Source organism: Leptosomus discolor, chromosome 3 (genome assembly GCF_034619465.1).
Source record: "Leptosomus discolor isolate bLepDis1 chromosome 3, bLepDis1.hap2, whole genome shotgun sequence".
Classification (NCBI taxonomy): Eukaryota; Metazoa; Chordata; class Aves; order Leptosomiformes; family Leptosomidae; genus Leptosomus; species Leptosomus discolor.
In genome coordinates, this window is record NC_141393.1 from 26,208,870 (window position 1) to 26,230,529 (window position 21,660).

Below are 21,660 nucleotides of genomic sequence, written 5' to 3' on the forward strand. Positions count from 1 at the left end.
TGTTCAGACCACTCCTTTCTCCCAGAGAGGCAAACTGGCGGAGAGGAAAGAGCGGAAGGATCACTTGGGCTGTCCGTGCAAGTCTCTACTTGCTTGCTTTTAACAGCCTGCATCATGACGCCAAAATCTTAACAGACAAGACATGATTAGCAAACGCTTTGTGCTCTTAAAGGGGAGTAATTATAGGCATGTGAAAAAAGGAAGAGATCCCTGAGGTACTCTTCCTTGTATGCCTCCCGAGAGGCAGCAGGGCCATTAAAAATTCCATGATGAAGAGGAAAAACAGCCTGGGAACAGCCAGGAGGCAATACAGCAAATTAATACACCAGCCATCTCTCGGGAGGACTGCAAGAAAGCAGGAAACTCTCCTCGCTTCACAAAATAAAATTATACCACTAATGATAACAGTCACCACATACACAAAACTGCTTCTAATGATGGGTGTGAAATTCCCAGTGCTGTGCATACACTTTGAATGAAATCTCTTGTCATCACAGACATAAAGCAAGAAAGGTAATCTTGGTAGCATACAATTCATACAGCCCTTCAAATAAGACTTCCCGAGGAACTCTCCACATAGAACCTCCTCCCTGACACTGAAAAGCCTTTCTTGAACACACCTAACTGTGCTCAGTATTCTGGCCTTCAGCTCTGCTTAAATGAAGCACTGGGTTACCAGTCTTCCAGATGAACTGCACCAAAATCCACCATCAAAACCAAGAAAACTTTTCTATGGGAGAGAAAAGACTCCACCTGGTAACTATACTCCATTGGACACATTTGTGATAGCAGAAACTAAGCACAGAGAGGTAATTTTGCATGGCACAGTGGGCATCAGGTTGAAGAAACTGGATGTCCACAACATCAAGATAGTTTCTTCTCTAACACATTTCATACCATTCTCAGGGGACCAGCTTTCCCCCCTCCCCCAACACAGACCATTCTGACAAATTTCTGAGTAGTTTCTCCAGGATGAGGTGCAAGCTGTTACAAGCTTACTAAAGTACAAACTACTGGAATTGACTCCATCCATGGCAAAAGATGTTAACCAGGGCAATGGCTGAACAGCGCTTACAGACATCACCTGAATCTCCTGTAAGGAAATGGACTACTAATAGGCATGGCTCTTGAAGCATCTAAAGAACAACTATTGTCCAGAAAACGTTTCTGTGAAAGAACAATATCCTTCTGTGTCCTTGGCAGCATCTTTACTGAAAGCAAACATCTTGCACTGAAGAGTTCGATCCTTGCCACATACATGGGGACACATAACATGTTCATTCTTTCCATGTTTCTCCTATAAAGATTCTTGAGCACATTTCACACTAAAATAACAACTACTTCCTCAAACTACAGGTGTCTAAAAACACAGCTACCTCTGGGATGGGACAACTTCTCTGTCAACATTCAGTAACAATTCATGGGGGATTATGTTTGTCAGGACACCAGTCACTTGTTCATTAGAGGAATGAATCAAGCATATATTCACTGGTTAACTAGACTACATATTCAGTAAAACCAAGCAAAAATCCCTCCAGGTTTAAAAATCCCTTGCCATAACCAGTAGCTTTGGAAAGGGCCTTCACCGATCATCATAAAGGTAGAGACTTTGCCCTGTTTGTATTTGCAAGCAGGACTTGTCTAGCTCACCCTTCTGGAAGACAAACTTCTGTAGAACACCAAGTAAAACATTCAAGGCACAAGAAAGGTTATTCGAGCTGTAAATGAAGAGACCAATCAATCTTCTTCCTTCATGGGCACAAAACATCCCCAGAGCGGGGCATAAGCACAGAAAGGAATCAATTTGCTGATGCACAATCTTCTGAATTCTTTTTATTCTCATCCAGTCGAATGTTTTTAAGAGCTGATTTCTTCCTCCCTCCCCCTTTTAGCTTTAACATGCTGGCTACAGCAGCATGAGGTCATGGTGCGACATCACAAAATTCCCTGCAGAAACCAGTGGGAGGAGAGGCTTTGCTGGGTGGGTGCCAAGCTTCCGTTCAGACACATACAACCTCAGTACATTTTTCATGCTCTATTTGCTAATTAACAAGGGAAAGCAAGCCATGAAGCTGAAAGTCCAGACGTTTCTTTCAGACTTGGTCCTTTGTACAAGCACATAAGCAGAATTGTGTCCCAAGCAAGGCTTTGTCTCCTTGCACAGTGAAAGAGCTCAAGGGCACCTTACCTTTAGACAGTCACCTGCAGCACAAGAACAGGAGTCACCTCCAAGGCCAACACTTGAATTTAATTTAGAATTAGTCAGCAGAAGGTGCCTGAATAACATATTAACCCCAACTATGCAGACTCAAATATACCTCAACATTTGGCCAGACCAGATCTAAATTTCAGCTATAGCAATAGAGAGAGGTACCAAGCCATTAGAGGTCACCTCAGGTGAGTTCTGAATCTGCTCAGAACGTCTATTTTAGGCACCCAGGATACCAAAATGCCTCAGCATGTCACCCATACGAGCTTGTCAGCACTTTCCCTCTTGTCCTCTTCCGATTTTAATAGTGGGCAACAATACTATGCCCATTTGTACCTATACAAAAGACTTGCAGCAACTCACTGCACAATCCGGAACAGATCACGTTTAGTTCTAAAAGCACAGTATGTTCTGCTTGTCTGTCATACACTGCTTCATATATTCTAAGTGCTTAGTGTATTGAAACTCTCAATCTGCATCAGTGTGTTTTACGCTGAGTTTGAACACAGGCCTCCTAGAAAAAGCGCTTTAACTTCCAGGTCCATGAGTATTGTTCAGACCACACAGTACTACCGAAGATAACCAAGGGAGAGAAGTGAGGCAATCCCAACAGAGCAGAGCAAGGGAGTTACCTGGCAGTGCAGTGTGCTGGTGAGCATCTTCGGTGGGAAGCATCAGCAAGCAGATCCAGAGAGTACAGAGGAGATAATGGATTGAACTGGAAAGTCAAGAGATTTAATTTAAGCAAAGGGTTAAAAGAAGTAGTCTCCAGATACAGCTGCTCAGATCTATTCCCTATAGTTGTTCATACAGTATAAGGAGAACTTTCCAACACATCAAGGAGTGAGACTAGGTAAGAACTGACTCTCACTTCAGGCAAAAGGCTACCTCGGGGTGCAACAGCAAATCTCATAACCATCTTCTCACAACAGCCAGCCTTATATGCACGCTCCTCCTTCAACTCACATTATTAAAAATGCTGGTTGACTAAGAGCATACTCAAAGTGCTCTACTGCTGCATGCCATGAGCAAAAAGTGTGCCTCCCTCTTGGGAAGCCTCTTATCTACCTTGACATTGTAGAGAGAAAAGTCACTGTTACGAATGGTGCAAGCACAGAACGTCGCACTGAGCAGTTCCAATATTCCCCATGGTCATATGCATCACTGAAAGAGACCCCTAGAAGACTCAGGCCCACCAGGTTCAGTTCACAATGAGCTCCCAATTCATTCCACAGCAACTGAGCTGCTCCTCCCACTCCCAACCCACCTCAGGCTTTCTTTGCAAACTGCTTAAAACAAATTTTTGAAACACTGCATGGTCAGGCTAATCTTACATTCTTTGTTACACATACACTAGACAAATCCTGAAGGCATCAAACCTGTGCAAGATAGCTTGTTGTAGAAGATGCAACTCAAGTTTTTTTAAAGGTCAGGACCAAAACGGAAAAATCTAGTCAATCAATGCATGGAGCAAGAAACTTTGCTCAATATGCAAGTAGAAAGTTCAGACTGGTAGTTTCTCTGGGATACTTGCATTACACTTCCACTCAGCATCTCCTCTTTATTTATAATTCACACCACAGGCAGAAAATTCATTTCCATCTGCTTTGCAAAGTGCTACACTAATCTTCAGACTTTTCTTGTATTACTAGGATTACTGACACATTTTTAAATAAGGACAAATGAATAATCCACAGCTGTAGCAGGACTCGTCATAAAAGCTATCTGCATCTCCAGTACTCTGTACTAGGCCTTTGCCTTCAACCTTTCTGAGAAAAAAGGGGCACTATGCACCACAAAGCTGCTGCTATCAGGGAGCTCCCCCTTAGCTTGGACTGTTAGTTTACTGTCAGTGAAATAACTGTAGCTGCACAGAGGGGGGGAAATCACCAGTAATCCTCCTAGCTGATTCAAGTTCATTTAAGGGGAGAAAAAAAAAAAAAAAAAAAAAAAAAGGAGTAATTTATTTTGGTCATTTTAAAGCTTATGTAGTTATCATCCTTACCTTCAGCAATATAAAAGTGCTAAGTGAAACGTTCTCATCAACAGAAAATACACAATTGCAAAAGCCTGAAAATTATTTCTTGCCTTATATATACTTTTAGTCATGTGAAGGGTAAGCCAGATTTCAATCCTACTGCTCACCAACCAAAAACCAACTCACGAAGGAACAGAAAGGAGCATGTGTGGCTAGGAATGCTGTTACAACATGACTGCTCAAATGGAAGATCCTTTTTTTTTTTGCTATTAAGAACCCAAGCCCTTATATCTTAAGTAAAAAAGCCTCCTAGCACTGAAGCTACGAAAGACTTACTGGATAATGTAAAAGTGCATAAACGAAAGTTTCAGTTACAAGAATGCCTATTTCTCCTACTTAGCACCTTTTATGTTTTCCTGTTACAGCTATTTAACCACAACCAGATCACCATTTTTCCCCTTCTCTGTTGATGAGACTATCAGGTAGAAGCCTGAGCCAAACAAGGCAAGACAAAGCATTTAAAAAGTCCAAAATGTTCCAATTCTTATGGAATTTTGAGAGGCCAAAGCTCCTCCTCCTAAGAGGAATTTTCCCTCCACTAACTGTCAGAGAGGAAGACCTACACTAACCTGAAACAAGGAGATAAACAAAAGGAGTTCCTGAGCTATTCAGTTTAAATAGACAATATAATGCCTGAGACATGGGTTGTGTTCAAAGCCCAGAAAACATCAGCTAACAACATGAGAAGGGACAGGGCTGCCTTACCTCATGTGCACAGGCCACAGTGTGTGGGAAATCAGAAGCCAGCACTTTGTTCTTTCTAGAGAGAAGGAAACCAAGAAAATAAAAGATAGAGCAGAGTCAGCTTACCTGGTTGCGATCTCTCTTCCCCATGGATGGTAACCAAAAACTGGAAGGAGGCAGAGTTGGAAGGACAGGTGTGAGCAATGCCAAGGAACGAAGAAACATGGGGCGGGGCAGGGTGGGTGGTGGGAAGGAGGGTTGGGGGTAAGGAGAGAAGGGAAGAACAAAAATGGAGGGAGAAGGAGAAAAGATTAAACATCAGCAGGACTCATTAAAATCAACAAATTTCAGATCCAAGGAAGAAAACTGTATACTAACAGCTGGTGAAGGCTGGACCCACTGCACTACAGCCAAGAGGCTCCATCCTTACCTATCCACTGTCCAACAAGAATAGCATTAAAGGGATGCCAAAGGATAGGCACCACAACTATTTCAAGTGCTGACTACAATTTAACACTCTAACCGGGGAAGAAGACCAAACACCAAAGAAAGATAAAGCCATTTTGTGGCTGCCTTGTCAGCATCATTTCTGCGTATGTACCCATAGTGTGACTCTACACAGAAGCTTTTTAAAAAACTAATATATAGGGCCCCATCTTCTCATATTGTGCAGAAGACTGGCAGTTATTACAATGGTACATTATAAGGGAGGGGGAAAGAAAAAGCTGACTATAACCAAAAGGGCACTTGAGCAGTGTCCACACACTGGGGCAGCCTTAGAAACAGAAGGGAAGTCAGCAATTGTAAACAAGAAAATGGAGAAGCCATCAGTAGAGGGCTGAACCCCATTCCACAGGTCACTGCATGCTTAAGTTACCACCCAGTTCTTCATTCCTTCAATTCCGGGAGGGAAGAGGACCCTATAGTTCTTCCTCCCCTCACAAAGCTTTACACAACAGCTGTTAAGGGCCTTACTCTTTCTGGCGCGGATCACTAACAATATGACCTAGCCTCTCGGTGCCCAGAGTGCTCACGGAGGTCTCCTGAAACACAAAGACAGGTAAAAGGTTGCAGACTCTCACACAGTGAGCATACATAATAGTTTGCTGCTGCCAATAGGAACAGATCTTACTCCCCTGGGCCACATCCCTTCCTTCTTAGCCCACTCTCAGCTAAATATCTTTACCCTCTCCTTTTAGAACCTCAAATGAGCTGATTTAACTAGTTAGAATGGCAGAAAATCATTCAGTTTTATTTGTGGGGCTTGGTTTTTATTATTTTAACAATGCATGCACAGGGCTGCACCAAGGACTAGGCCAGTACAAACTATGCAGCACAAGGACGCAGTTAAGAACAGGGGTAATGGCTGAGAAATGCTTGTTTCCAGGTTGCTGGGGTCAGCTGGGCCTGAGAGACAGGACATCACACTGTCCCACTAACCATGGGGATTCACCAAGCACAGGTCAATGAAACAAGGAGTATGCATGAAGCTTTTGCCCCTTCTGAAAGCAGCAATTCAGCAGCAGGACCTCTAGCACCTAATGAAAAGGTAGATCCTAGGAGAAATGACTTGCTCTGGGAGCATGTTTCTCCCTGCAAGACACTGCCCTGTGTATGTGCTTGATGCTGGCATACACGTACACACACAGCCTGAAGCACCAGTTGTTCATATCTGCATAGCAACTACCTCCAAGAAAGAGATATACTTTGCAGTAAGGGTCTGAAGATGAGGGTAAAAAGACTTTCACAGGTAAGAGTTGTTTGTGACAGGTATATAGGCAAAATGCACTCAAAGTTTGGGGGGAGCTGTAACAGCAGGGGTGAAAGGCGGGCTATTTGTTACAGCAAGAAAATTATTAACTTAAAGTGCCGTAATGTTTAAATTTACGGTTTATTACTGTGTAAATTACAAGCCGTACTTTTGGTAATTAGCAGCTTGCTGGCGGGGAGCTCTGAATGAAACTCATTATTTATGATTACAATTTAGAGAGAGATGGGGAAGGGGGAGCAGTGACCTCCGCTGCAAATGACAAAGATCCCTTTAAGGTGATGAAGATGAATTAAACAAGTAAATATTATCCTTCTCATTTGGATCATTAGAGGTGCTGCCAACAGGCCCAGCCACTTACAGGTGGCCTGAGGAACCCTACCCAAAGCCACTCTCTCGCCAGCTGAGGATTCATATTTTAAATGCTGGTTACAACTAAGTAAGGTGAGTGGAAGAAAGAAGGGGCAAACAAGGATCTTTTAAGTGTGACTGAATAGAAGGAAGAAGTGACACTCCTCTAGACACCAGGACCCTCTAACACACCTTGCTAACAGACTCTCTAAAGCCAGTCAGCTCAATATATGCCAATATTTTCAAAAGCACAGAGCACATGCCAATAAAAGAAAAGCCAAAGACGGCCAACACCTTCCTTCTCAGAAACATCTTTTATGACAGACAGCAGCACTCAACACTCCAAGATCTAGACACAACCAGGTGTATCCCTCCCTCTTTTAGAGAGGCATCTGCAAAGTATTGCTTATTCCTTTAGAAACAAGACTAATATTTTGTTTGTATATATATAATAAATATATATAAAAATCTATAATATATTTATTATAATAATAACATGTTAATTTAATACAATATAATAAACCTAGTCAATGGCTATGGGCAATTTTGTTTGCATTGTTGCATATACCCTTTTAGTCTTCTGTCTACCCACTAAAAATGCAACTGCTAAAACCACCTTTCTTTGCTGCCATTCATATCAGTCTGCTTCCCTATCTAAAGTTTGACCCTCCTTCCCCTTTGAGTCACCCCTCTGCCCTTGTAGTCTCAGATTATAAGCATGCATAAGTCTCATGCCTTCATCATTTTCCCCTACATTCTGCCTAAATCTTCTTGATATTTACGCTCCTTGTCATTCATCTTCAGACCTCCCTTCATAGTGCTTTTAACACTGATCAACTGTCTTCACCACTCCAAACCTGCCTTAAATTCCACTTAGTCACTCAATCAGTTCTGACAGTCAAAGCAGTTAAACAATCAAACAATACATGAAAGAATAAATGTACAGGGCCCCTTTCTGCAGAAAACAATTCACGTGGTATCTTACAATAGTACTTCAGGACTGATCGGCATCGGAAATACAAAATTATTGTCTTGCACAAGGGAATACCTTGCCAACAAGCCTCCTCCGACCTTTTCGGAGACAACGGGCAGCAGCTCCTGGAAGGCGATTCAGGCGAGCATGAAATCCTGAAAACCAAACCCAGAAAAATCGAGCAATGAATACAGAAGATTCTTCCTAAGAAAACCACTAGGAAAAACAGTTAGTTCAGTAGTCAGATCAGATCCTCTGTCTCTTGGTTCTCAATCTGCAAGTTAGATATGTCAATTTATTCACAAATCAAATAAAATCCCTATCTAAAAAAAAGAAGACTCAAGAATGTGGGCAGTTGGTATCAGTATTTTAGTATCCTCTCCAGTAGTGTGGTTATTTTTAATGGATCATGAAAAAAACCCAAACAGATCACTAATATCAGTTTAAATTGCATCACCTATGAACAGAATCTATTTTTGCAATCACATCAAAAGTTCTCAAACACAGGGCGTTCCTTATGGACCTCACCTCTCTGAGCTGGCCGTGAGGGCAATAGGAACGTGGAATCTGAGAGCTTGTCCAGGCCCGAGTCAATCCGCTCCACTTCAGGTCGGTGGTCAGCTCCCCACTTGGGAAGAAGGTTGGGGACAGTGAATCCTGGAACACATTCTCCTTCATAAAACCAATCACTTTGCTCATCATCTCCTAAAGAAAGAGGATAGAATTAGTCATGGGTAACATCAATGTGTCCTGTGACAGTCCCACAAAGTAATACAGGCAGGCACTTCCGAATGTGAAACAGCAGAAGTCTCATTAGGAATTCCTTCCTGAAGAGCCTTATACTTCTATTGTGTTTCAATGATCTGCAGTAACTATGGGGTCTCACTAAATGCTTTAAACTATCCAAATCATCAGTCTCCACAATTCCCTTACAGAACAAAGCCCTCTTTACAGACCTGCCTGGGGCAGCTTTAGCACCGCTGTTACAACTGCATCTCATCATCAGTTCAATGTTGTGCGATGTCTTACGCAGAACTCTTTCTCTGAAGCAATTACTGTGACAAAGGTAGAGCCCAAACCTTTGGCATACCTTACAGGCTGTCACAGGAGAGACTTCACCACAGAAGAAGACCAGGCTTACAGAGTAAGCAAAAGGAGCATATTCACTGATGAGAAAGATCCCTGTCTCCTAAGACAGCAGCTAAGAGGAAAACACACAACTATTAGAAGCGGTCACTCTGAGTGTAAGTACTATCCATGCCGTGAGTCTCTCTCAATCAAAATTTCTTAGAATCTGTCAGAACTACAAACCCTCTGTAAAACTAGAGCAGCAGCAAGAGAAGTCATGACCAAAGTCTCCGTATAGCAGGGTCACTGTAATTAATGCAGTTGCAGTCTAAAACTGGACTGCATCAGACACCACTCATGGTAAATCTGCCTGGCCAGAAATCCCCCAAGAGCAGTAGCACATAAGAAAAAAGCAGGAAGAGGACAAAGAACCTGACACACTTAGTTTTTCAGGAGCCAAATTAACAAAATCCCATGTAATTGCAAGGTATTTCATCTTGTCTTAAAAAACCAACACACCTGACTTGAGGAAAACTCTCATTTGCCTACTGTTAAGTCTCAACTCAAGCTTCATCACTTGCTCGCCTTTCTTCACCAAGCCACATTACTCCTGACTGAAGTCTATTATGCCTACCCACACAACTTGCCAGACGAAAAAAGAAAGAAAAAAGAACACAAGAAAGAAAAAAAACCTCACCCTAGTGAGAATGCTGCAATCTTGCCCATAACAGAAGAAGCAACACCCAAAAACAACTCAAATCAGCAACAGGTAGGACAGCCAGAACAATTCATCCCAAAGCTCTGACATTGCTTTTTATTTCTGTGATATGTCAGCAGGCTTGTGACAAATACATTTTAAAATATACATATCCCTACCCACCTTATAGTAAACTAAAACTAAGTAATGTTGAATAGTTCTAAGTGATCACAATTTGTGCAAAAACATCCTACAGTTTCGGATCTATGAGCATCGTGCACTGTCCTATCTCAAATCACTACTTCCACAAGACAAACTTTAACAATCAGGATCACATGCTAATACCACAGTAACTTTCACCATGAGAGATCCCAATGCATCGAAAAAAAAAAAGCTTCCAATCAAATTATAAACTAGGACCATTCTCTGCTCACAGAAGTGCACTGGTAGCTGGAAATTCAAAAACAACCTATTTAATTAGCAACAGCACAAATATTACATGACATAACCTCAAAAGAAGGGGGGGGGGGGGAAACCTACATTCAATTTAAGTACACTGCTATCTTAAACTTCCCATTATTCAGTTCAGAATTGTACTAGAAAAGTATTTCTAAGATGATGACCTGTGACCAAAAAAAAAAAAAAAAGTAGTTTTGTGCTCTTGTGCTCTCTCCATCTCACTGAAGTGGAGAGCTGTTGTTATTTACTTTATGACTAGAAATTGTCTAACAAAAGGAAAGAGAGTCTTATTTAACCTGAAAGCGCAACAACATTTTTTAACCCTTTTTAATATAACTATAAGCTAAAACATCTTGGCCAGAAAGCTATTATAGTATAAACTGTTTGAACAGACAGAGACTTGATGACTAAGATGTCAACTCTCTTCTAGTACCTAGACAGGGAAGGATGTAACTGGATTTTATTAATTTAAGTAGTATATTCTACACACTCTTGTATACTGGGCATCCTACTTCTAGCAGCAGCCAAAAGTTAATGTCTAAAACAGGGTATAAAACCAGGGCAAGTATATAGGGCAAGCACATAGACAAGTGTGTGTGTATATATATATATATATATATATACACATACACACACATACACACACACACTATCCAGTCTACATCCATCTTGCCTTGGGTGATAAAATAAAAATTCAACACTTCAGTCATGACCCTGCTTAGTCACCTGATATACAAGTGCTCAGTAATTTCAGCTCCCCCAGAACAGTCATCAGCAAAAAGAGAGGACAAAAGATTGGACTTTTCTGTTGTTTTTGAAGGATGGGAGGCTGGAAACAGTTATTTTTCAGCAAAGTTCAAAGTTGATACTTGAAATCCCCGCTCTTTGGGAAAGTAAGATCACGATAAATCGGCCCTGCAGCCTAACATATCATAAGCATATTTGCTATCACTGTGTTGCCTCACACACAGATACCTGGGTCAGTAACAAGCTAGTGGAAGCAGCATTTCCTACTGAGTTACTGATACTCCTTCCTTTAGCACTCATATATTCCCAGAAGAGATCTCATCCAAATCTTAGCTTGTGAAATGTGACAGAATCAGAGTGCACACCAGCAGAAGCTGCACGGAATTGCAGGTCTCCAGGGTCACATTCCACATGCTCCAAATATAATAGTCCTGAGTGCCTATGTGCCTACTACAACCTCTTTCACAATTACTTCTGCCATATCCCCCATAAAATGGACACTGTGCTGTCACTGATAAATAAAACCAGATTACAGTCCACCCTCAAACCTCCTAAGAAACCATTTCTATCACAGACATTGAAAATACTAGGCTCAACTAATGCACACAAGAGCAAGGAAGGAACGTGTATTTAAAGAAATAAAACCTATCACATATTATTGTTGTCTTCTTAGCACAGTCCATTAGGTGACCTGTCAATACTAACTGATTTTTTTTTTCACGTCGTCTCTTCCTGCCCATAGAGAAAACAACTAACAGATTCAGGCATTAATGGTACATGGACAATTAAAACACCTATAGAAACGAATCATAAGCGCTTCTTTTTCATTATGGAAAGCTCTAAAACTCCTCTTGTATTTCTGTGTCTTTGCATAATAATAGCTTCTTATATTTCAAATATGGATCTGACATAAAAAGTATTTCAGCAGGAAGAGTGTGCTGTTATCAAAATCCCACCTTTGTAGCCCTCAGCTCATTTCTTAACTTCTAGCCCCTCCCAGCCACTGGCCTTTCTCCCATACTTCTCTCTCTGTCCTTCTTCGAACACCAACATCTTTGTTTGTAAAGAAAGTAAGGGGATCCCCCAGCAACACATGAGAAAAATCACAGGACAGTTATTACCTTGACGGCCCTCATCATTGGTAAACAGGCCAGCATCACTGCTGCTGCATACACTGCTGGTTTCACTGGAACAAAAACAAAACAAAAAACCCCAGTTACAATTGCAGCAGATACAAAACAAAAAACACTTTATTACATTTTACTAGCTTCTCCGACTCTAAAATGCTTACACATCTCACAAAAATTGCATTTCAGATACATGGCTGGCTCTAGCGCGGGACATAATTGCTTTCCGTTAAAACCTAGCAAAGCTGCATCACCAGAAAAAGAGCAGAATCCTGTATCTAGTCTAGTTCTAAGTTATCAAAAAGTAATTAATACAATGGCATTTGCCTCAGGTACTAGAGTTAATAACCTAACTATGACATTGTCTGGAACACTCACTAGGAAATTAAGTGCAGTTAAAAACTCTGTCCTTGGGTCATTTAACAGCTACTGAAAACCCTCTGAAGTTTTCTATTTCAGATTCCTTTTTCTCAAAAACCTTATCCAGGTATGTATACCCGCCCCCTTCAATCTACAGCAACTTTTATTTTATTTGGAGGGAAGAGCAGCTGGTATGTTCACACGTCTTCGGCTAAATACCATAGCACAGCACGACTTTCTGCTGCTGAACGCAACCTCGTTAACAGCACACTTTGCATTTGCTGAAGCAGTTACAGGAGACTTAATTCTTGAATGAAAGAATTAAACTAGAAATTAATGTGTAGAAAGCTGTTAATTGACTGTAAAGCTGGATGAATATTTGTAGCAGAAGTACATGCTCAGGTCGGTCCCAAGCAGCTGATGGCTTTAATGCTGATATTAAGTCAATCCTTGGACACTTTGGGAAATACTTCCTCTGATTTAGCTGAGAGATACCAGAAGAAGCAGCAGCTACTTACTGCCCACCCCCTCAGCCCTAAGGCCTTAGATGTGAACAGCAGGCATAACAGCACAAGAATCAATCTCTGATCAGGGCATGCTGTTAGAAAGCATCTCAGGGTCTCTCTTTTCCAGGGAAACTAGATCATACTAGACACCAGTACCAACTGCAGACCTCTTGATTCAAAAGGCTGAAGGATGAGGGACCACAAGATGTGTCACCCCAAAGAATTGCAGGCACATTATAAAACCCCATTTTGTGTGCATATTATTGCTCTTAGAAAATGCACTCTAAATTGTAGCCAAATCAACTTATGCTGGATATCTACAAACTCTGCATCTTCATCATTGTATAAAGGCCATTTAAACTTACAGGATGAACAGTCTGTATATCATTCCCACATTTCAGTATGTTAATTAATATAAAATTCCAAATCAATCCATTACAAAGTTTGGCCATCCATTCACCCTCCCACATGTACACCATAGCAATTAAGGCCAAGGACTGAGAACCACGAGTCGTTCGTTTCATTCCTAGCTCTCCTACCAACTCACTGTATGACCCTGGGCAAATCTCTTAGCGTGTCTGCTTTCCCTTTTGAAAGCCTGGATTAACAGTCCTCACAAGCAGCAGATGCGAGGATTGAGTGACTGCTTCATAAGGGTTTTAGCATCCTCAGACGAAAGGTGCCTGAGAAAGGAAAAAGCATTGTCAACATTCCACATCATATTAACGGTACTTTAAGCATCCTGTTGTACTGAGAGGTCTTTAGTTCCTTATAGATACACAATACTGACAGTGCTTTACTGGAATAAACTTTCACAGATCTCACCCTCTTCACCACCCCTTGTACAATTCAGGGCTGAACACAAACTAGACTCCTACACAAGCCTTTCTGCAGGTCCAGTAAGCACTGATTAATGACCTCCACTTGCAAAGGAGGCTACTTACCTTAACCATGAAATAATGAATGCTATTGATCCGACAAGCTACTGCTATAGAGTGTTATTGATCACCCAATCTTTGGTTAAAATGGTCCTCATTTAGCAATTTCACTGTCGCAAACACCTGGAGCAAAGCATGCTTATAATTAAATAGTTTGAGGGAGTTAGTGAGTGGTGATGGACAGAGATCTCGGGTTTCCCCCATTTATTCTTTTGCCTGAGCTATTGTTTGTGTCAGGAGAGATATTGATTTTCTATAAAAATAAGAAAACAAGAGGCACGAAGGGGCTGCAGAAGGTCAGGCTGGGCTGGAGAAGGAGGGGAAGCTAAACACTCTGTCTTTGTCACTTGCTTTCCAAGAGAGAGGAATTCTTTCTTTATGGAGAGACTGGCCTCCAATCCATCAGCTTAGCCAGGCTCTTGGCTGCCACTGCAGGCTGTCATCGAAACAGCTCCCTTCCAAAGGGGAAAGTTACTGTACTGCACACTCAGGATGAGCACTGCTTACACTCCCAGGCCAGAATACTGTACTGGTTTTGGCTGGGATAAAGTTAAGTTTTCCTCATAGAAGCTCTATGGTGCTATGTTTTGGATTTGTGACTAAAGCGGTGTTGATAACACATTGGTGTTTTAGTTATTGCTGAACGGTGCTCAAACAGTGCCAAGGCTGTCTCTGTTTCTCACCCCACCACACCAGCAAGCAGGCTGGGAGTGCACTAAAGCTGGGAGGTGGTCAGCTGTCCTGGCTGTGTCCCAACTGACCAGAGGGATATTCCACACCATATGACATCATACTCAATAAAAGATGGGGAAAGAAGGAGGAAGGGGGGACATGTGTAGTTACGGCATTTCTCTTCCCAAGTAACTGCTACATAGGAGGGAGCTCTGCTTTCCTGAAGATGGCTAAATATCTGCCTGCCGATGGGAAGTGGTGAATGAACTCCTTTTGCTTTGCTTGTGTGTGTGGCTTTTGCCTTACCTATTAAGCCAACTTTATCTCAACCCACGAGTTTTCTCACTTTTACTCTTCCAATTCTCTCCCTCATCCCACTGCCGGAGAGTGAACAGGTGACTGCATGGGGTGGAGCTGCCTATCCGGGTTAAACCACAACAAATACATCAGCACCAAGCCAGTGAAGTCACATGGCACTGGTGGGTCAGTACAATCCCCAGTTTGAAAATGTCATGTTAAGAGTTATGGCACTTGAGAGCAGATTAGACAAACTGCACATCTCACTAGTAAGAACATCATTCAAAGTGATTTTTCAGACAGCTCTTGTACTACGGTGTGTTCTGCCCTCAAGCCAAACCCAGACAATTCTGAGAGTACTCAGCTTAGACCAACAAGAGGAAGAACTTCAGCACTCACTATATAATTTGCCTTAGCTTTATTTTGGCTGCAGGGAATCTCAAAGCACCAAGGGACAGAAGGGCATGTTACTTCTAACAGTCTTAGCAGTTAACTGTCACCTTTGTACAAATACACAAATGGCTACCTAAACTAAGACCACTTGCTTCCTCTGTTGTTTCCCCAGTCATTTATAGATCTGGCTTTGAGTCACCTTGTTAACCAATTTAGAGCCATCACCATTCCCTCATGTTCCTGCACACCCTTCCTTCTCTCAATTTGTGTCCATCTCTTGCCACATTTGGCAAACAATTTCAAAGACTTCATTTCACACACATTTTGAATCACAATACTACAGCACATCTTCCTCCAGGTAAAGACTCCATGCGGTCCCACAAGTAAACCTTAAAAACTACCTCCTCATTAAGGATCCATATTCCAAAGCTTTCTCAGTGAATACCGAGACAGTATAGAATACTAAATACAGTAGGTTTTCGATATGACTTAGGATAAGGAGACTTCCAGAAAGCAGAGAAGATGCTGGATATTTTAGCATTTACAGGCATTCATTCCTACATAACAAAGAAAGCAAGTGTCAGTGGAGGGGAGGAAAGAAGATGAACAAAAAAAATCAGTTCTGAACATACAACTTAGTTCACCTAAACATACAGATTAGTTTTGTGACACTCCCCATTGCTAGAGGAGTGAACAGCAGAGGAACCAATTCAGTAACAAAGTGTTTCTTAAATCACCAGATCACCACAGACTGCTTCCAAGTCCCACAAGCTGTATTAGTCACTTTCCCTTCCATCAGCTTGTCAAGACAATCATACCACTCGCTCTCTCAGGCATCCAGTTTTCTCCTCCCTTCCTCAGGACATGCCTGTTATACATCTGTGCAAAGTACTTCTCTTACAGTACCAGAAAAAACAGCCACAGCACAGTGGGAGTGAGGTAAGCACAGACAGCTTCACTCTGCTGCGAGCAGCAAAGCACTGTATTTAGGGCAGACACCAAAGCATGATCCTTCACTGCCGTGAGGGATACTCTGCAGTGAAGAGGGTTGTATGTATTTCTCTGTCCAACTTTGACCCTCCCTAGCGAGTCATAGCACAAGATCACACATGTGGTGTTGGAGAGGTCAAATATTCTAACCCCTAGCTTTCCAAAGAGAATCCCAAGGATCTGGCAGCAGATGGCAAATGTCATTTGATGCAGACACTTGCACAATAATTAGTTTGAGAGCAAGAGACAACTGAGACAGAACAAAGCGATCTCCCAGCATGGTCCTCAAGTAACAGTCCAGACAAAGCTGTTTATTTACTCTTTCAAAGGCTGGCGCAAATAAAGGCTGGATGAAAGCCTGCTGGTTTAAGTTCAAGTTTGGCATGATGGAACAGACTCTGACTGGTGGAAAAAAAAAAAACAAGGAACACTGTCCATCAGTGCCACATCAAGTAAGGGTATTTCTCAGTCCATCGCCACTGACATGGAACATTCAGGGGGCTACTCAGCACATTCCCTTTCTTGGACTCACACCAAATAGGTCTGAACAGATAAAAGTGCCTTTAGCAACTAGTAGCAAAAAGGCACCCACCAGCCTCTTGAAAAGGCCCAGTTTGCACCCACTTTTTAAGCAAATGATAGCCACTTTTTAAGGAAAAAATGACCACTTTTTTTTTTCCACTTCCACCCTGTAACAGTTACATACAAACCATACTGATTCAGTAAAAATGCAGTAGTGCTCCCCTGGATCAGAATCCTGAGGATGTATTACAACCTATGCTCTCCACAGTCTCCCAGAAAATACCACTGAGAAGTTTATACTTCCACCTATTACCCACAAAGCCCTCGGTAACCAAGTGCCACATGTCCACTCTGACAAACTGCAGGAGCTAGACGGCCAGAACACTTAAATGAACCTCAACATACTAAAAATTATACTGGATCAAACAATTAATACTTTCCAAATCCACTGTCCTCCGTCAGAACATGCCTCATACAGTGGATCCTTGAGGAAAGAATATGAGAACATGACAAATACAGACTGACTGTTTCCTCTGTATATTCCCCCAGCTTCTAGCAGTCAGCAGTTTAAGCACTTCCTGAGCCAGATCTTCCACGCGGGCTGTAATGCTTAACATCCCCTGACATATCTATGCTCCACATCCCCCTTTTTGGACATACTTAAATTTTTACCTCCAAAGTGTCCCACAGTAGAGCTCCAAACATCAACTTTCATGAAAAAGAATACTTTTGTTTGGTTGGTTTAAATGTTTCCTCAGTGTCTCCTGCTTCTTACACAATGACAATTAGCAAATAAACGACTTTACCCACTTTCTGTATGCCATTCATTAAGAAATCTCCTCCATTTGATTCTCAGCAGTTGTTTCTCTTATAACCTGAAAAACCTCTTCACACAGAAGCAATTTTAAAACCTCAAGCCTTCTACAAAGAGAATAAAAAGTTACATGCAATGGGAAAACTTCCCAAAAGTGACACACAAATTCAGACCATGACATTTACACTTCTCATTTTCATCTCTTGTATGAGATTCTGCAACAAATTCATCAAAGTGCTCCAAAACTTGGCACAAAAACATGCCAGATTTCACTGTTAGCACAGGCTTATCCTGTAAGTAATGCAAGTTTCCCGGAACTTCTTTATCGTCTCGCTACATTTGCCCAAAGCTAGCTTATCAGGACCTTAATTCCAGATCCAGAGCAGAGGGCTAGCAGTCAAGATGGGAGATCTGATCTCTTGTCTACTACTACTTACGGTAAGGTCTGAAAACAAGAAACAGAGATCGGTTCATATCAATCACGCAACACAACTACCAACAGTGGATGTACTCTCCAAACCTCAAGCCACAAGCGTGCCACTTGGCAGCTGCTGGGCCACAGATATATCCGACGGCTCCTTGTGTAACAGGAGCCAGAAACATACCAGCTTGCCAACTTCTCAAGGAAGTGTTTTGGGTCATCATTACAGCATTGACAGGAAAGATTAGGAAAAAAATCTACAGTTTAGAAGTAGCTGAGATATTTCTCCTCTTGAACAAAAGAACAGCACTGAATAATTTTGGTAAGAACTTCTAAAGGCAAGGCACAGGATTCACAAACAGCTGCAAGCGAGGCAGCCATCTGACTAGCACAGGGAAGAAACCGAGATCTCACCATTCCGACATGTTTTCATCTGAGCCCTGTTTCTGTTCATCAGCTTCACACTCCATCCGCTCCTTCCTTCCCCCTTTGCTGAGGAAGGGCCTGTTCTCTCCTGATTCACAAAGGCCATGACTGGATGATGTCCAAGGGGCATTTTCTTTCCAGCGTGAAAGACGCTGTTTCTTGGCTGACTTGAACCTGCAGCCCCTCTCGTAGTTCCACTCCGACACCCTGAGCTTTTGCTGCAGACTGGCAGCCACCTCTGATGTCACACGTTTGACTTTCCGTCGGCGCCTGAGAGGTCGACAGGGTGCGTTCTCTGTAAAGGAGTCTGACTCATGCCATGAGTGTTGCTTGCTCCTCAGGGTGGCACTGAGAGCTGGGTGTCGTTTGACCACTGCCATGTCATCAGAGTCACTGAAATTGGCTGTCAACACCTCACGGCAATCCTTGACAGCTTCGTCCAAGCTTGACTCCGAGGCCTCACTGTAGCAGCAGGCATGCTCTGCCTGATGCGTGAAGTCCGAGCGTCGCTTACGACCCCGTCTCTTGCGAAGCTGACGCCGCTGCTGCCGTGGGCTTAGGGCCATCTCTTCCCATAGCTCATCCAGCTTGTTTTGCTCTGAAGTCTGCTCTAAGGCTGAGGCCAAGTCATGCACCAGTTCATCCATTGGCAATGCCTACTAAAATGACAACAGACAATTAGCACCAGACATAAATGCTGCCACCAACACATCACTAGACTACAGTATGCTATAACCTTTGTAACATTAACCAAGTTACACACTTACTTTGGAGTTGCTTGGGATGGGAGAACCTAATGCAGGACAAATGATGCTTCTTGGGCTAATGCTCAATCCTTCCTTTTGCAAGGTTAAATCCCTCTTCTAACCATGGTTGCAGAGACCTCACTACTGCAGTTGTTGGCTCAAGCGCTCTGTGTCTGAAAAGGCCTTAAGGTTGCATCTTTTGTGTTGAAGCAACATGCTCTATTATGCATCTTAAGGTATGACAGCCTGCAACTAGTTCACTACCTGGCGTCAGTAAGCCACAGAGAAGGGTTAGCAGGCTCAGCAAACAGAGTCTTCCAAAAAGTAGACAGGCAGCAAAGCTAAGAGTAAAACAGACAGTAAAACAGTTAGGTTGCAAGCCAGCATCACTTCAACAGCAAAACAAGGCGCACGAGACCCTACGCTCCTTAGAACAGGGTGTACGAGACGAAGCCCCAACTCCTACTGCCAAAAAATCCCACCTCTTCCACGGCACGGCTGTCAGCGTACCAATCCCAAAGTCCTGGCCAAATCCCTCACCTCACAACCCCTCTCTCCCCCCCACCCCCGCGCCTGGCAGACGTGGGATTTCTCTCCCCACCTCCTACCGCGCTCAGAAAACACCCGCAACCCGGTGAAGCACCTGCTGCCGCAGGCCTCCTCCCTTAGTCCGAGCGCCCTCAGGGACCCGGCCACACTGTCTCTTCCCTCTAAAGAGAGGCCGCTGATTCTCCCGGACAACCACCGCGAAACCTTTGCCCTCACCGCCCCCCTCACGGACCCGCCACCCTCCGCCGGGCCTCACACCCCGACCCCACTCACCGGCCACCGCCCCGCTCCGCCAGCCCCTCGTCAACGGCGCTTCCGGCCTCCCCTGGCCACTTCCTTCCCGCCCGCCCCGCCTGAGGGGCGGGTCTGGCGGCGAGGGCGGGCGGGCGGGCTGGGGAGGCGGCCTCACGGCCGGGCCGCCCCAACCGCCTCCCCGTCCCGCCCCGCCCCCCGGCCGGGCTGTGGGGGTCTCGATCGCTTTCTCCGTCGGTTTACACTGTGGTTAGTGCCGCTGTTGGAGCCATTACAGATCGCTCAGCTGCTAACGGGGCAGCCCTTGCCATATGCTTACCCTTCAGTTGCTTGGTTATTCTATGTGTGTATATATATATATAAAAAATTATTTTTTTAATAGGCAACCAATAAACTCGGTACACATACTCCTCCATTTCGCTGCTGGCACACTAATTGCGTGTATCAGGATGTAAACTATTTACGTCCTAAGTTAGTCCTCACAGTGTTACTCCCCTCAAGCCTTGCACCTCTTTTCCTACCGTGCCGCCCGTTTTACACATCACCGGCAGCCATCAGACTAAAACCAGGTGTGACCCCACCGCTGTGCAATTTTGCTTAGCATCCCCTTTTATTTCTCATCTTTCATGCTATTTTCTTTTGTTTTGTTTTAACCCAGGTGGCTGCATTCATATTCAAGCCAATACTGGATCATTTTTCAAACAACATTTTACAAGTCAGTGTATCAAAGGCTTTGCCAAAGTCCACATATATTATGTTCATGGCATTCTCTTCACTAATTTTGTAAATTCAATCAGAGAAAGTAATCGGGTTTGTCTGATTTGTTCTCTATAAATCTACGCTGCTGCTTATTGCTCATAGATCTCTTATCCTTTGTATTTCTACATTTTTTTCCACCTCTATTTATTCCATCATGTCACCAGCAACAGAAGTCACTCTGAAAGGGTGGTATTGGCCAAGATCACTCCCTCCTCCCTGCGCGCCACCCCCCCCCCTCCGCCCCCCCCCAAGACTGGTATGGCGCTTGCCTTTCCTCAGTCCTCTGGCACCCTCCCTAGTTTGTCAAGATACTTCAAAAATAACTGAATCCTTGAGTTTGCGGTTGATTCCTACACCCCAGTAGGACAGTCGTCGTTTCGCTTCACTGAGCTTTCTGCATGCCGTTTCTCTAACTAGTCCTTTATGTCGGTCTGAGCTGTCATGTTAATATTTTCATTACCTTTTAGTTCTCTGAGAAATTTCCTTGGAAAAGAAATATTAAAAGAAGAAAAACAGTCATTAGGTAGATCATTTTTATCTCATTTCCGATAGCTGACTTCATTTAAGATACTTTCTGCACACCAATTTGTCTGTAAAATTCTGTCCTTTTGTCTTTTTAACCCTTTCTGTGGCAGTAACTCACCCTACTTGCCTGCAGTATTTTGTTTTCCCTGACAGTTTCCTATTTCCAATACAGGGGTTTTCTTTTTACTCTCAGATCTGAAAGCCAATCCCTCCTAAAATCTAATCCTGTTTCACCGCTGCAATCCTTTTTCATGCTTCAGGATATAAAACAGCTACAAAATGTCTGGGTTAGAGAGAAACTCCCCTGATGGGAAGGTTATTCTGTAAACATCCACTTCAGAGCTTCTTACCCCTTCATTTCAAGTACTC

The 21,660-nt window shown here is 43.1% G+C and overlaps 1 protein-coding gene across 4 annotated transcripts in view; it reads right to left on the reverse strand.

Annotated features, from left to right (window-relative positions):
* The window catches only part of GPATCH2L (G-patch domain containing 2 like), a 30,950-nt gene extending 11,837 nt beyond the window's left edge, over nucleotides 1–19,113 (reverse strand). For 2 of the 4 annotated variants that reach the window (XM_009961422.2, XM_086462566.1), the window contains exons 1-7: nucleotides 18,449–19,113; nucleotides 12,116–12,180; nucleotides 8,552–8,728; nucleotides 8,099–8,178; nucleotides 5,907–5,974; nucleotides 4,953–5,007; nucleotides 2,842–2,927 (exon numbers count right to left, since the gene is read on the reverse strand). In XM_009961422.2, the coding sequence (XP_009959724.1) occupies nucleotides 2,842–2,927; nucleotides 4,953–5,007; nucleotides 5,907–5,974; nucleotides 8,099–8,178; nucleotides 8,552–8,728; nucleotides 12,116–12,180; nucleotides 18,449–19,107 (1,190 nt within the window). In that variant the 5' untranslated portion in view covers nucleotides 19,108–19,113. Of the gene's footprint in view, nucleotides 1–2,841; nucleotides 2,928–3,967; nucleotides 4,071–4,944; nucleotides 5,008–5,057; nucleotides 5,098–5,906; nucleotides 5,975–8,098; nucleotides 8,179–8,551; nucleotides 8,729–12,115; nucleotides 12,181–18,448 lie in introns of all 4 variants that reach the window. The other 2 variants (XM_086462565.1, XM_009961423.2) reach the window with 2 other exon arrangements.
* Between the last annotated feature and the right edge of the window lie 2,547 nt (nucleotides 19,114–21,660).